The 15,768-nt window shown below is 34.2% G+C and overlaps 2 protein-coding genes across 2 annotated transcripts; both read left to right on the top strand.

The window, feature by feature from the left end:
* The first annotated feature begins 5,753 nt into the window (after nucleotides 1-5,753).
* On the top strand, nucleotides 5,754-8,354 carry LOC144344242 (uncharacterized). Its single transcript, XM_085501617.1, has 3 exons — nucleotides 5,754-5,847; nucleotides 7,971-8,076; nucleotides 8,182-8,354. The coding sequence occupies exons 1-3, from the start codon at nucleotides 5,785-5,787 to the stop codon at nucleotides 8,331-8,333; spliced, it is 321 nt and encodes a 106-aa protein (XP_085357743.1). The 5' UTR covers nucleotides 5,754-5,784; the 3' UTR covers nucleotides 8,334-8,354.
* A 3,858-nt stretch (nucleotides 8,355-12,212) lies between these two features.
* Nucleotides 12,213-15,414, top strand: LOC146740182 (uncharacterized). Its single transcript, XM_085501582.1, has 3 exons — nucleotides 12,213-12,356; nucleotides 14,134-14,381; nucleotides 15,214-15,414. The coding sequence occupies exons 1-3, from the start codon at nucleotides 12,248-12,250 to the stop codon at nucleotides 15,412-15,414; spliced, it is 558 nt and encodes a 185-aa protein (XP_085357708.1). The 5' UTR covers nucleotides 12,213-12,247.
* The last annotated feature ends 354 nt before the right edge of the window (nucleotides 15,415-15,768 follow it).

The following is a 15,768-nucleotide window of genomic DNA, read 5'->3' as shown; positions in this document are numbered from 1 at the left end:
ATCTGAATATGAATTACATTAAAATATAACTTGTAGTTGAGCAGCGTTATATTACAGAAACATAAAATTGACTTAACATTATAAAATATCTCAGATGACACAGGTAGATGTATTAGCAAACTGTAGTTTACATTCAGTAGTGTAATCTGTGAGGTGAAATGCCCATTTCTGTGACAGTTGTTACTATGACAGTTATCATATTCACGCGCCGTATTCATTTTGGGATTATTTTTCCTATTGTTGTTATTTATTATTTTTGCTTCAATCTATGTTACGTCTTGTCTAGGAATGTCTGTGCTTTCCTGCTGCCAACCCTACAATGCCTATATACAGAACATTATGAAAAAAATAGGTTTGAATTTTTAGTTTTCAATGTATGTATTTCCATTTGTATGTATATTCAATAGATTCTGTACATCGATAACTTGAATATATGTTGTATATGTAAGCATTTATGATCGGTAGTGTAATGTTTTGTTACACACATTATATGCAATGTATCCTCCAATGTATCCTGCACTCCTCAACTCTTGAAAACGATACAGTTTTAGGCAAGTCACTTCTGTTGATTCCGCCGCACAAATTGATATATTTAGTCATTAAATTCAACTGATACAAAGTGCCACCGTGTTATCTTCTTCCAAAACTAATAATAAAGTGAAAAGGATAGAATAGTTGAATTCCTTGCACTGTGCCATCAAAAGTCGGGTTGACGGATCCGTGAAATTCACTGACACTATAGAGCTCGTCAAATATGAGAGATCAAATTAGTTTTATATAACACACCAAGCTCAAAACTTTAGGAAATAAACCATTGTTTGAAGTCAGAGAGGTTTTGAGCTTCGTGTGTTATATACAAAAACTAATAATATTTTTTTTTCTCCAGATTCTGTAATTGACCCATTATGGTAATTCTGTTACGTGACATGCATAGTAATGTACGCACTATATGCTACTATCATTGAATTTCACGTTTGATTGCATATGGTGTATTATGACGCGGAAATTACGCAGTTTAAGATTACTGTGTAATATCAGATGAAGGAAAAAGTTATATAAGACGCCTCCACACCTTCTAGAGCTGATGAATGGCATCATTAACATATGCTAATTTGCATCATGATGTCATCAGGTTTACTTATTGATGATTGGATCGGATTGAAAAATCAAATGACTTTAAAAAAATAGAAACCCATATGACCAGAAATTAGAAACAATGTTTAGGAAGACATTTATCATATACTTACTTCATCTAGATATTTGCATTGCCTAATGCAGTGTGTATATTTCTACATTTTTATAAAAATGCATGTCTAAAATTAATAGTTCTCGTTTTTCCGGGAGCCAACTAACAGTTATTGCATTATGTTTATGTTATTCTCTGAACACAACGTGAATAGAATTGCTGGGATTACCGGCTTCACACACATCGGCCAACACCACAGGATTATCATAGAACAACATGGTGAAATAGAGTCTATATTCAGGCTGCTTTGAATTACGTTCACGAGATACTATTATAACGAATGATCGTGCATTTCAAAGATCGTATTTTCCATCTGTCATATTGTCATTATAACAATTGTGTCTGATGTCTGTAGAATATGGAATACGTCGTAATGTCGCGTATGTTGAAAACCGTTTTTGACAAATTCATTTCTGATTACCTGGTGATTAGAGCACACGGTGAGTACACGACTCCAAGCGTTGAATGGATATACATAGTACGGCAGTAGTTTTATATCGGCTGTGACATCGGTTGCATCAAATACCTTACGGTGATGTATTGAAGGAACGTGTTTTTATAAAATTTAATTTCCGAACTAAATGAAGAACAAGTAGTAAACCAGTAGGCATATTAGCGATCCGCTAGGGCCACAAACAATCATTTTGTTTGTCGTTGCCCTGGCAACGCTGGGACAGGAAATCTTTGTCATTGTTGTCCACCTAACTAGAGTGCAGGTGTGGCCAGCCTATCAAGTTTGAACAAAATGTTAATACGTGCAGAAATACAGACAAGCCGAAATACTGGTCGACTCTCTTCTAAACTTGACAATACTTACTTTGAACCGACTTCAGAAAATGACTTTATGAACTTGGTTGCTTGATCTGATCACATAATGGACTTGAACGTTCAATGAGCTCCAAGACACGGTAAAGTTGGATGCCTTATAGACATTTGAATGCTCGACGAACTAAGTGATGAAATATTCAGTCATATAATCACTGGCCTCAAAACAAAATGGCAACTTATGACACACACTCAGGCAGAACAGAATGAGATATTTTCGAATTGTTTACTCAATGATTTACTTCGTGCAAAACCAAGGTTACACGTTCAGGGTTTGGGTGTTGTCATGGTAATGATGGACATATTGATTCCAGCTCAAATTTTTTTGCAGCATTATATATACAATAGTGACGTTGGGAACACACTCTAACACAGTATGACATCAGTTCTGGCTGTTGTCATGGCAACGTTGGGACAGGATTTGTTTCAGATTTCCCCCACCTCACCAAGTACAGAAGTCAACTTTGATTGTCATTTCCATCATAATACTTTCAAAAAATAACAAATTTACATAAAAAAGAAGCGTGTCACAATAACATGGTAGCAGTTTTACTCCGTCCATGTTCTTTTTTTTGTTTCACGGTGAGACACAAATAAAATAAAACTATGTTGAGTAAATGACCGATTTCTAAATAATATTTTCAAAATGAAAAAGTGTGTGTTACTATCGTATCTTACATATGCCCTGTCAAGTCGTCAAACAATATGGTTGTCATAGTACGGCATAACTCGGCATAAGTCCCTTGTCAACTATGGATTACTCGAACGCGGTGTGCTCCTCAATCTTAACGATGTCTGACTGGATACTTATTATGGTCTATTGATTGTGGCACCACAGTTTGCTTAAACCCTATAGCCTACTATGCTTTATACTATAATTTTCAACCCTCGTGTGATGTATTATTATTTTTTTGTCTTTCAAAAACGAGGGGTGGTTTAAAGCATTATTCATCAACATACTAAACGATGGGCGTTCTGTACATAGTTGGAAAGAAATAAAAAAAAAAATGGAATCCGGGTGATGATTTTTCTCAGTTTTATTGAGTATTATTGAGCCACACTGCTAAACGCGGTTCACCGTGTCTTATTTCCCACAGACAACACTATAGATACATGAGAGTGAGTCGCAATCAATTTGATTCACCGTTTTAAAATAATGATCGGCGCATATGGTATTCACAAAGCTGAGTCTGAATGTCAGACAATCCGTTGCTTATTTTCAGAAGCCGGTTCGTAACACATCAATGAAGATATTGTATCCGCATTAGTATTAGTCTTCTCAGTGCTTTAAAACCTTTCTACGGTGTGAATACTGAGAGGATGGGGTGACCACTTTAACAGTCGACTCTTAATTACACTTGTAATACATTCCTTTGGGACTCAAGTCTGTAATGTCCACTACACGGTTACTATGCCTCCTTGATTAGTTAATCAGCAAAACACAAACTCGTCATGAAATATTTATACCATCATTACTCTCCAATATCGAATCACTATTGTGCTTAAATGGATACACAGGCGGAGGTTGATTACGTGTGTCGAATCAATGAGTATGTGTTTATGAATATATATAAATGCACGATATATAATATTCTTGGTAATAAAGCTATGGTTACTTGGTTCGTGTATACGTGTTGGTGATTTATTTATTTATTTATTTATTTATTTATTTATTTATTTATTTATTTATTTATTCATTTATTCATTCATTCATTCATTCATTCCATTCATTCATTCATTCATTCATTCATTCATTTATTTATTTATTTATTTATTTATTTATTTATTTATTTATTTATTTATTTATTTATTTATTTATTTATTTATTTATTTATTTATTTATTTATTTATTTATTTATTGATTTATTTATTGACAAGCTGATCGCACACGACTATGTACCAAGCTCTTTCAGAGATGAGGGCGCAAAATGCATTTTTAAATCATCTGGGTGGAACATAACATATTTGCCAAACATTATAATATCCAATATATGTCCATTTTGAAACACAATAATGAATTCAGAAATACCATTATTTTCGACCGTGCTGCGAATATGAAAGGCGAGCTTTTTGTAATTTGTGATGTTGCTGGAACCAATATGATGGCCTATGCACGCAAGCCATTTTATTCGTGAATTGGGTATCAGTGTAGATAACCGGCACTTTGTCTACTGTAGAAGTTGTTGTGTGTGATTTAATGGATTCTACTCAGTTACAGCGCCACCTAGTGATGTCGATACCTCTTCCTAATAATTAGCTCAACTGGTGCATTATGGGTAATATAATTGGCTGATATAAACCGGGCTTCCCGCATCTGCCTCATCATACGGTATTATGTGAAACTATGGAGGTAATTTGGTGACACATGATATCGTAGTGAAACTTGTTTTGGTTTGTGTGTCACCTTGATCGACTCAATTTATGCACTAAAGTACTGCGCATAACACTTAGCATGTGCGTTGCGTTATCATTGAATATAACGGGTAAAAATGTTATATTGCAATTTGTTTAATGAATGACGTAGTTCTCTATACATGTACCAACGCGAGAGGACGGTTACAATTTTTTTTGTTTGTGCCAGGCGACAGTTCAGTACATTGAGTGTCATTGTTGTTTTCTCCTGACTTTTTTTTTGTATGTGCAAATGCAAGTACTAGTGCTGACACGTAGTCATGTTCATGTTTGGGACTACATGACAGGGCTGTGTGGCCATCATCATCTATCACGGCGTCAACCAGGCTCGGTCGAACACAAGCACTTGCAGATCTTAACCAAGATTCCCCCAAAGTCGTATTCGTTATTGAATGAATATTGACCAGTGGAATTGCCCTTCCCATTGAACTTTAGTCTACCGATCATGAGTCTGGTGCGACCATCACTATGCTACTAGTGACCAGTTACAATTATTTTACGCTTGAAAGATGTAGCGAACTTTTCACTTTTACAACTCTCTGCTACAAAATGAAATCCATATGTTTTTGGGAGATGTATACATGGGAAATTCACTGTCATAAAATCAATGTTTATGTGAAGTTGAATATTGTTTATGACTTTAAGACGAGTATTTTTATACACGGTCTGTTTTTCTTCCTCGATACCATTGTAGGTGTGTTGCTAACAAAGAAAACATGTCCGTGAAATCCTAATAAACTTGTCTACTAATGTGAAGTGGGTTTTCAAGTAGTGTTTTCTGTTCCATAGCAAAAACACTTCCTTGACAACGACATTAATTGCATTTTTCTGCATGTACGTTCACAATACAAATGTTTTATAAATCCAAATATTATGTATTCATTTATTTGTATAATCTTGCACAATTATGGTCGTCCAAGTGTTTCAAAAATGGCTAGATTAAATCGAGGACGCTATTTTTATTTCGTGCACGATAAAACTCATTTGGGTATGCTGAATTTATATTCGACAACGCTAAATTTTCATTGGTGCACGCTAAATTTTCATTGGTATGAGTTAAAATTATCGAACATGCTAAGTTCCATTGGTAACGTTAATAATATAGCGCCAGCTAAACTTGGATTCGATAGTGCTGACAAAATCGAGAGCGCTAACAAAAATCGATAGCGCTAACAAAAATTCGATAGCGATAGAAATTTTCTAGGGAGCTAATTATTGCACACAAAGTTAAGGTGTCTCAATCTTTAACCCAGAAATAATATTTGTAAATCTAGGCCATTGTTTGCAGCGCGCGTTTCTGAATGGAGCCGATTTTGAAAGAACTTGGGATGGAATCCCTTCTATCCCATTTTATTAAGGAAGAGGTAAGGGAATGTCGATTTTTTTACTAGTTATACTTTACGTATCAGGCGTAATTTCGTTTTGGTCACGAGCGAAAGAACTGCGTACAGAAGAAATGTCCGGACATCGGGACAAGATGTACGTTGTTTCTGTTACAGTCACTTGTTACCTATAACATAGAGCTAGAAAGCTCCTAGCTGCGGTTCCGTAGCTCTTTGGTGCGACCTACAATCGAATTTCGCCCTAACAATTTCATTTGGACGTCTTCTTTTTAATTTTGTTGTTGTACGTCGAACATGAGCCGGTCAGAGTCAGTCACGTAAATAATGCGGTCGGCAACATAGGGCTATGATTCCACAGCTAGAAAGCTCCATGCCTATAACAAGTCTTTTATTAACAATCTGAGGTCCGTACCGCCCCTACTACGCATAAAAATAGACTATAGTCCGATTGTTAATAAAAGACTTGTTATAAGAAACAAGTGACTGTGCTTTCTGTGATTTTGAAGCAGACGTGTATAATGCCAATTTTAGTCACGGCGATTCCGATGAGAGTAGAATTATAATCAAAATCTTAAAAATGGTAAACATGGCAATAAAATGAGAACATATAAATTGTTTAAATCGTTTTTGAAAATAGAAACTTACCTGACCGAAATAACAAACTTCAGCCTTCGGAGAATTGTGAGTAAATTTAGGCTTAGTGATCATAATTTAGAAATTGAAAGAGGCAGACAACAACGACCAACAATTCCTGCGGATGAGCGATTTTGTAAAAAATGTAATACAAATTCAGTTGAGGACGAACAACATTTTATCCTAGATTGTGAATTTCTCAATAAAGAAAGAGGGGAGCTGTTTCAGGAAATAGGAATTAAAAATAAACTAAATAAAACAGATAATTTCATTAAAATAATGACGTGCTTCATACCCCTGGCAAAGTTTCTAAATAAGGCAAAACAGAAATCAGGTATATGATAGCTATCACCTTTACATTGGGAGAATCCTGTAACTATCCTTAATTTGTTTTTCCTATTAAGCTTTTAACATCTTTTATTTTTAATTTTATCTTATAGTCTAGCTACTGTATTTTTTCTTATGATTTGTATTTTATTTACCATACTGCGCCCTCTGATGGCATAGTAGTGTAATAAAGTTATTATTATTATTATTATTATTTTTACCAGATCTTAACTCACCAAAAACAAATAATTTCTTTAATTTAAAAGTATTAACGACGTGACATGGGCACGTTTTTTCTGTAGATTTAGACTTGTTTTCAATTTACATTATCAAACAAGGGGTGTCAACAGTCAATGTCATAAAGCTGGCGATGTTATAAATGCCTCATTAATATACATTTTTATAAATCTGAATGAATGGTAGCAATCATATTCAAAATCAAAATGAGGTGCAGTTAACTCGCTCATTGTAATTGATGAGTGGTTTGATTTTCCATGGTGATTTAACCCCTTCCCTCCAAATAAACTTCTACAGATTTGTTGAGTAATCATGACTTTTGGGGTATTTCAATACCAGTATTTCAATAAACAATATTATTGTTCAACTATATTTATTTACCTCACACAGATACATAAATACAACAAGTCATTGTCAATGGCATAGTCCCTGTCATGTTTTTAGTGACTGTCAAACAATGAAAAGCATAGTCAAATCATGTTTAAATATTGGGATAGTATTTAGCATATTAAAACAATGCTTGATCAATAATCAACGTGCACACTGTGGTGCCATCAGACGTGCCTAAAAAACAGTTGATGACATGTTCAAATTTTGCAATTTTATCCACTGACAAGGCTGGAATGGTTGATTTTAACCAGTAACACATGCAAAAACATATAAATACTTCTTGCATTTCTCAAAAGTTTGCCAACTTTCTTTCGGAAGGAAGATTTCAGGACTTGCATCCATTTGAAGGGAGTCAAAAATTCATCATAAAAATTTTATATTCGAAATAAATATAATAATATATATGAAATAAAGTCACAAACATCATTCAGTCATGCTCTACTTTAATTTTCAGCTAGTTCACAAAACTAGAAATAAAGAGTACTACTTAGGATGCTGAGATGTTTGATGCAGTTATATTGCAATACATTACGTTTAATACAAAATTTTATTTACAGATAACCCCAGAAATGGTGTCTTCATTGACAGCCGACGACTGGTTAAAGATTGGGGTTACCATCGGAAAAAGATTAAAAATTATTGAAAGGTGTAGAGCTTTTGTAGGTGGGTGATCTTCATTCTTGTCAATCAACTGTGCAAGGACTGTTTACATTGAAACTGGTCTGAATTATGTATTCTTCTCTGACAACTTTGATAATTTTTATCTAGAAAATGAAGAAGAAGGAGAAATTGAAAGAGAAGTTCCAAATATATTTAGAAGACGAGAGTCTGTGTCATGCCGTGCAACAGAAGCAGGTTTGATGGCCAATAAAGCCATTGATAAATTAAAGTGGTGTAAAAAGAAAGAAAGGCTTCCGTAAAGGCAGAGACAAAATCATCTCAGCCCCCAAAAAGTTTGCATCTGTGAAAGAAGAGCAGAAGCGTCTCATAGCATTAGCATGTCCAGTAGACACAGATGATGATGATGACTATGATAGAAAAGTGACCAAAGACAAAATATTATTTGATGGAATGTGGTGTTTAAACATGATTTTAGTGAATCTGAAATCAGGGAGGAAATAGTTGAGCAACTGAGGTTGAAATGTAATTCATTTACAGATTTTTCTTGTGTTGTTTCCTCTGATTTTTCCTTCACACGTGTAATTAACCACAAAATACATACTATTGATGGACACCCAAAGCTAGATGATAAAGGTATCACCAAAGTATATCCCACTGGCAGTGTGTATGTGCAACTAAAGAAGGATTTCAGGGTTTTCAGTGTAAGGAAATATACCAGTAGTTTTTATAATATATCTCTGTATAGATTAATTTCATGCAGTGTAAATTGTTATGTACCAATTACAATAACAAATACAATGTCATAATGACAATTTGTATTGCCACTGATTTTTCTGTGCATGTGTTTTTTCAGATAAACAGTGATGAGGAAGAACAACCTGACAAAAAGATGAATAACGAGCAGATAAATGAGATAGTGGTTAGTGTGTTATATTGGTTTGACATAGTTAATTAATATGTATGCTATTATAAGTTAATAGCATCTAAGATGTAAGAATTCTAAAGTCACTAATTACTTTTGTTCATGTTTATTGGATTTCATCATACATATTTATGTTTGTACCGGTAGAAGCCAGATAGTCAGTCTAAAACATCTACTATCGACCCATCTACATCTGGTTCTTCTACTACTCCTGGTTCGTCTCTTATACCTCTAGCTGGTCCACATACTGATACTTCTGGTACATCTGTTATCCCTTGTGTTTCTGCCATCCCTGGTCCATCTGTCATTCCTGGTCCATCTGCTATGCCTGGTACACCTACTGTACCTGGTGCATCTGCTATACCTGTCATACCTGGTACATCTGCTCTACCTGGTACATCTGCCATACCTGGTACATCTGCTCTACCTGGTACATCTGCTCTATTTGGTACATCTGCTCTACCTGGTACATCTGCTCTAACTTGTACATCTGCCATACCTGGTACATATGCTCTAACTGGTACATCTGCTCTACCTGGTACATCTGCTCTATCTGGTACATCTGCCCTATCTGCCATACCTGGTACATCTGCTCTAACTGGTACATCTGTCATACCTGGTACATCTGCCATGTTTGGTACATCTGTCATACCTGTTACATCTGCCTTACCTGGTACATCTGCCATACCTGGTACATCTGCCATACCTTGTACATCTGCCATACCTGGTACATCTGCCATACCTGGTACATCTGCTCCACCTGGTACATCTGCTATACCTGGTACATCTGCCATACCTGGTACAACTGCCATACCTGGTACATCTGCCATACCTGGTACATCTGCTCCACCTGGTACATCTGCTATACCTGGTACAACTGCCATACCTGGTACTTCTGATATGCCTGATCCATTTATATCGCAGGTATTTATCTATACTATATTGATATAGTACATAATTTATTTATTGTTAGCCAGTATTTAAGTACATATAAAAACTAATACATGAAAGTATGCATGTATAAAACTAAGTGTCTGATCATGTTGTCCATTTTAGTAGCCTTGGCGATAGAAATTGCTTCCTTGTCCACTTACAATTATCACATGAGAGCCAGCTGTCTACAACTTTTAGAAGAACTATTGTTGGGCTTGACTAACCAATAATCACATAGCTCTTTATTGCTATGTTCACACGGCCATTTTTGCTGGCTCGATAAATGCTGTTATGTGAACGTAGCATATATTGTGATACAATGTGTGTTCATTTCTGCTAAGAAAAATTAGAAATTAAGCCTGTTTTAAAGCTGTAGTTTGTGAGTCAATTTTGGATAAAGCCAGTGGTTGTTACTGGCTACTAGTATATTATTTGCTTGATAACTGGAAGTCAGAAGGTAAATATCCATCTCTTCTTTCTCTCTTCTATCTTAGGAAAAATTGTTGACATTAAATAGTGCATTTCCGGATATGCCAATAATGAAGATCAGGAAATTACTTGAGGATCAACGGGGAGACATGGACAGAGTGGCAAATTTCTTGTTAGATGTGACAAGTAAGTGGATAACCCATAAAAAAAATTCAGGATACCGTAACCTGGCAAACAACATATTGTTAGGTTATAACTTAGGTTGTATTTTCTCTCTGGTCAGTTTGGAAATAATAAATCAAACAACATGTTTATTCATGAGAAGGCCTATAGACCATGTTTATTCATGAGAAGGCCTATAGACCATGTTTATTCATGAGAAGGCCTATAGACCATGTTTATTCATGAGAAGGCCTATAGACCATGTTTATTCATGAGAAGGCCTATAGACCATGTTTATTCATGAGAAGGCCTATAGACCATGTTTATTTTGAATTTAGCAACCTAGCTGTGTCTGCTGTAAATTTGAAAGATTATAAACTCCTGTTGAGAGTCAAGTACTTTCGATCTAAACAAGTGAAGTTGCATCTGCCAACATGCTTTAGTTTTGTTTGTGGGTGTTGTATCATTTACTTCTATTTTGTAGCCTCTGGTGAAGTTTCTGATATTGTAGTTTCAGATAATAGTGATGATGATATTGATCACTATGGGACAGTGAATATGAGACTTGCAGGTATGTTTTTTTTTGACACACCTATTAAATGCAGTGTTTTATTTGCATGATTCATCAATACTAGTATTTGTTTGTTGAAACATGTTTGATTACTAGGTGTTGATTTCTCTAAACCCTTTCAACTGTTGGGATTTATGAATGTAACAGTGCAACATCTGGTTGGAATACACATATGTATATCATGGATTGTGCCTCTGGTGTCAATGAGTGTACTCATGAATGTAACCTGAATGTAATTGAATTTTATTGAAAGTATGTGATAAGTAACTGTCTTGTCTGCCTTTCTTCATTAGTGGGTTATCTAAACATTCTAAAAATAATTTGCAATGAATTGATAGCTCAAAACTCGGTAGGGAGGATAAGTGAACATGTCAAATTTAGAGCAAGCAGAAATGTCAATATCATGATACTAGTAATACATTTATTTCCAATACATTTATAACATATTTGAGCTTTCTTTAAAATCTAATTTCCAATATTTATCTCAAAATATTGTATCAGCCTTGTTGATGGCCATGTTAGTGTAACACACATTGTAATGGTCACTATCTAAGTTTTGATAGATTGAATGCAGTACATTAGAGTCAACAAAGATCTAAACTAACTGGTGTACATAATACAAAGAAAAAAAATACCTTCTTGATATCACTGATGTTCAACTCCATATGACTTTAACCAGAGTTAGTAATCATTGTTTTAAAATTGAAACAGACATAAACAGATTGCAGTTAATTCTAGAATATGTGATCAATGTACACAAAACAAAAATGAAAACACTCTCTTATGAATTGCCCAGCATAGTGTTATTACACATAATATGTTCCTGCAAATATACTAGCACTATGCCACTGTACAGTGACATTTAACAGTATTGGTACATTATTTTATTTATTTCAGATGACCCAATACAGGCATTATCATTTTACAGGCGAATTCAGAAAGATGACAAAGCTAAATCAACCAAATTTTTGATTGAAAGAGATGATGAGGATATTGATATAAACCTAATAAGCCTATATAAAGGATCCATAAATATGTCATCCCCATTGAAGGTTCGGTTTGTAGGTACCGTAGGTTAAGATATCCCATGCACTTTTTACTATATTTCAGTTTCAAAAGGTATTGCAAATTGTGTTGATTGTTTTCATTTCATTTCATTTGTATTTGATATTCACTACATTTGTTGTCTTATATCAATGTTTTTAATAGGTGAATTGGGAGTTGGACTTGGCCCTTTGAGAGAATTGTTTGACATTCTGAGTGATCGATTATCACATGGGTTTCATTTGCCTGATTTATTGACAGGTTAGTTCCACAGTATAGGCACACTGCATAATTAATGATACGTGAAGGGAACAGAAAGTTAATTCTAAGTAATTTACAGACAGGTACAAACAAAGTTCGTAATTGCAATACAAATACAAAATCTTGAAAATGCTTTGGCCATTATTTATATTGGAAAAGGTTTTGGTTCAATTCCATACTCAATTAGATATTCTTTTCAAATGTTTTAATTAATTTTTAAGGCTTGTTTGGGTAAATTTTGAGACTGGGTCTTTATAAGAAACTCACAATGCACTAGCATACAACATACGATACCGATACAACTGGTCAATTTGGTACTGAGGACCTGACTGATAGATAAAGTGAAAAAATTAATTCAACATTTCAACAAAGATAGCAAAAAGCTGATTTTAATCTAAGATTTGTGACTCTGATTCTTGCTGGAAGGGGGACACTATGGTACCAATTTTTCTCAAAATTGGGATTGAACTTTGACCTACTTCTACATGTCTCAGAATCCCCAAAAAATTAGACATAGTGTTTACATGGCCAGATATTTTTATGAAGTTTTCTGAAAAGCCTTTTTAAAGCTTTCTTTGAGATTATAGATTGACAGTTGTACATGTACATGTTGTAATATGTAGATTAATCTGCAATTAGTTTATGGTGTTTCTAAAAGTACTTGTTGTAACATAGCACAATGTCTGTAAGTGTAAGTAAGTAAATCTCTATTGCTATCGTATCCCATTTGAGATCTTGACATGAAATACAATAAAGTCAGATACATGTAATAAAAAAGAAAGAAAAAAACAAATAAAAGGAAATACTAATAATACTGTAAATAAATTAAGTAAATACATATCTCAAAATAAGAAATAGTAAATGAATAATTGTAATACAATGCATAATGTAAATAAATTTAAATTTGTGTGTTTTTGAGGCAGCTGGTACTGAAGTTATTTTTTGATTTTCTGCTCTCTAAGCATAAAGCAAGTATAAATGTGTTTTGAAACGTCTTTAATTATGTGATCGTTTTTATTATTCAATATGTTTATTAATGTCTCTCCATACATTTTATGTTTAGTAAAAAGGCTGGTTCTTTCTTTATCATATAGCTGGCACGTGAAAAGAAAATGTTTCTCATCTTCAATTTCTCCAAGATCACAGACAGGACATATTCTATCAGAGATGGAGATGTTTTTGTATCTGCCTGATTCAATCTGTAAACGGTGGGCACTTATTCTAAATTTAGTCATTGCAGCACGATATAGTGGATGTTTAATTATTTGGAGGCATTTCTCAAAAGAAAAATCAGTTTTTATTTCTCTGTATGTTCTCAATTTGTTTTTGTGATGCACGCCCTTATCATCATCAAACATGCATTCTTTACTTTTTTTCTGGAATTGCATTTTAAGTTTTTCTGTAATGTTTTCAATAACATTATTTCTGTATTTAATTTCTCCATCTTTCCAGATATTACTTTTCACACCAGATACCCAGTTTTGAGTGCCAGAGTCATGCATCTTTATATCTAGCTTGTGTGCTTCATATACTAATGTATTTTCAGGCATTTCTTGAACCCTCATCCAATATTTGATCAATTGTTTTATACCCTGTATTGTAAGAGGGTACCTCCCTAATTCAATTAAACATGGCAAGTTTGAGGCTCTGCTGTTCACATTCAATAAAAACTTGCAGAATTTGGTATGGAGTTTTTCCATGGGTGTTGTCAAATTCCAGAGCTGTTTTGTGTGTGCAATAATATCACTATCTTTATGGTGATTTCATTCTCTTTTAGGTGTTAGTAAAACACGCCTTTTTGATGGTCAGGACAACCATCTGGTTCCAACGACTAACTCAGCAGTTCTTGAGAATGAAATTATGAAAGTCACTGGCAGGATGATTGGCCATGGAATTTTAAATGGTTTGCCCATTGTATATGGTATATCACCAGCGATAACTAGCTATATGATTAATGGTGATTGTGGTACAAATATATGCATCGATGATGTTCCAGACTTGGATGTTCGTGAAATCATAATTGCGGTATGCAACTTATTCTTTTTTGTAAAACAAGATGAATTCCTTTTTTCAGCTTCGCTCTGAACGAAGTTGAGCGGAGCTTGTAGTATTACTGATTGCCGGTTGGCGGCGGCGGCGGCGTCATCAACTTTACATTTTCAACTTCTTCTTAAAAACAAAATGTATAGCTGTGAAAATTTCTAGGAAGGTTCCTTGGGTGGTTCTCTCTCAGATTTATTCATGTAAAAATCTTAAATTCTCAATTTTTGGTGAATATTTTTGTTATTTTTGGTAAAAACTGATATTTTCATCTACTTGTTAAAAACCGCAAGTCTGATTGTTTTGATAATATATATATATAGGTACTGTAAAATGACTAATTTTCACTGGGTTTAAATTTCACTGATTTACCATTTCAGGCATATTCAGTGGGTTTTAAATTCACGGTTTCGTCATTTAGATAATGTGTCCTATGCTAAATTTTACATATTCACTGTGTTTTAATTTAGCGCATTTTTCCAGTCAGCGAAATAAGCTAAATTAAAACCCAGTGAATAATTACCCCCTTTACAGTACCTCAGGTAGACCTCTCTCAGATTTGTTCATTTTGTGAAGATATATCGTTCTTCAGTTATCTGGTTTTGATAAAAAGTTATATTTTTCGAATTTTTGTTGAAAACAGCAAGTCAGACTGCTTTACTATACATATTGTTCATTTTCTAATGATATCTTCAGTTCTTAAATTGAAATGTTCATTGATAACAGCGGAGCTATCTCAGCCGACAGTTTGCTAGTTTTTGTGAAAAGTTTATATTGATATTATTATGAAAAAATATCTTGTTGTTACCCTTATTAGATGATTGATGAGGCTGACATGCCAACTAAAGTTATACCTGATGAATTAAGAGTGAGATGTCAACCACTGCTTGATCAGGCATCATTGCCGTTTATGTGTAAAAATAATATAGCATGGATTATTCACAGATTGCTTGTTCACCAGGTATGTATGTTGCCAGTTGTTAGTTGGTTTGTCAGTAAATCAACGATGAATCATTGATCAGTTGTGTGTGTAAAGTATGGATTCAAGTATTATAGTGCCTCTGGGTAGTTATTACTTTTGGTGAGTAAACAGTGCAAGTCATGCATTAAGGTAGCGAGACTATTATTTGTGTTGAAAATTACGATTTTCACATTTATTTATTAATTGATGAAATGCACTATAAACTTTCATGTGATAAAGTCAACATAACATAGAATGTCATGTAAGTTAGTTAAAATGTAGATTTTCTGAAGGGAAGCAAGGCAGCCTCAGTAGTGTTTTCCAAAATCAACAACACAGGTTTAATCTGTGTGCCTATAAGTTTCAAAGATAAACTCAAGACAAAGCAATGTTAGGATGTGTTATCAGTAG

Source organism: Saccoglossus kowalevskii, chromosome 7 (genome assembly GCF_978046115.1).
Source record: "Saccoglossus kowalevskii chromosome 7, keSacKowa6.1, whole genome shotgun sequence".
NCBI lineage: Eukaryota > Metazoa > Hemichordata > Enteropneusta > Harrimaniidae > Saccoglossus > Saccoglossus kowalevskii.
Note: the sequence above shows the minus strand (reverse complement) of the source record. Positions and strands in the feature narration are given on the sequence as shown.

Excerpts from the sequence above, each read along its gene's own strand:
- LOC144344242 (XM_085501617.1), top strand. The coding sequence starts at position 5,785 with ATGGAGCCGATTTTGAAAGAACTTGGGATGGAATCCCTTCTATCCCAT. Across the intron at positions 5,848-7,970 it reads CCCATTTTATTAAGGAAGAG|ATAACCCCAGAAATGGTGTC; the intron begins GTAAGGGAATGT and ends TTTTATTTACAG. Across the intron at positions 8,077-8,181 it reads AAGGTGTAGAGCTTTTGTAG|AAAATGAAGAAGAAGGAGAA; the intron begins GTGGGTGATCTT and ends ATTTTTATCTAG.
- LOC146740182 (XM_085501582.1), top strand. The coding sequence starts at position 12,248 with ATGTTTTTAATAGGTGAATTGGGAGTTGGACTTGGCCCTTTGAGAGAA. Across the intron at positions 12,357-14,133 it reads TTTGCCTGATTTATTGACAG|GTGTTAGTAAAACACGCCTT; the intron begins GTTAGTTCCACA and ends ATTCTCTTTTAG. Across the intron at positions 14,382-15,213 it reads TTCGTGAAATCATAATTGCG|ATGATTGATGAGGCTGACAT; the intron begins GTATGCAACTTA and ends TACCCTTATTAG.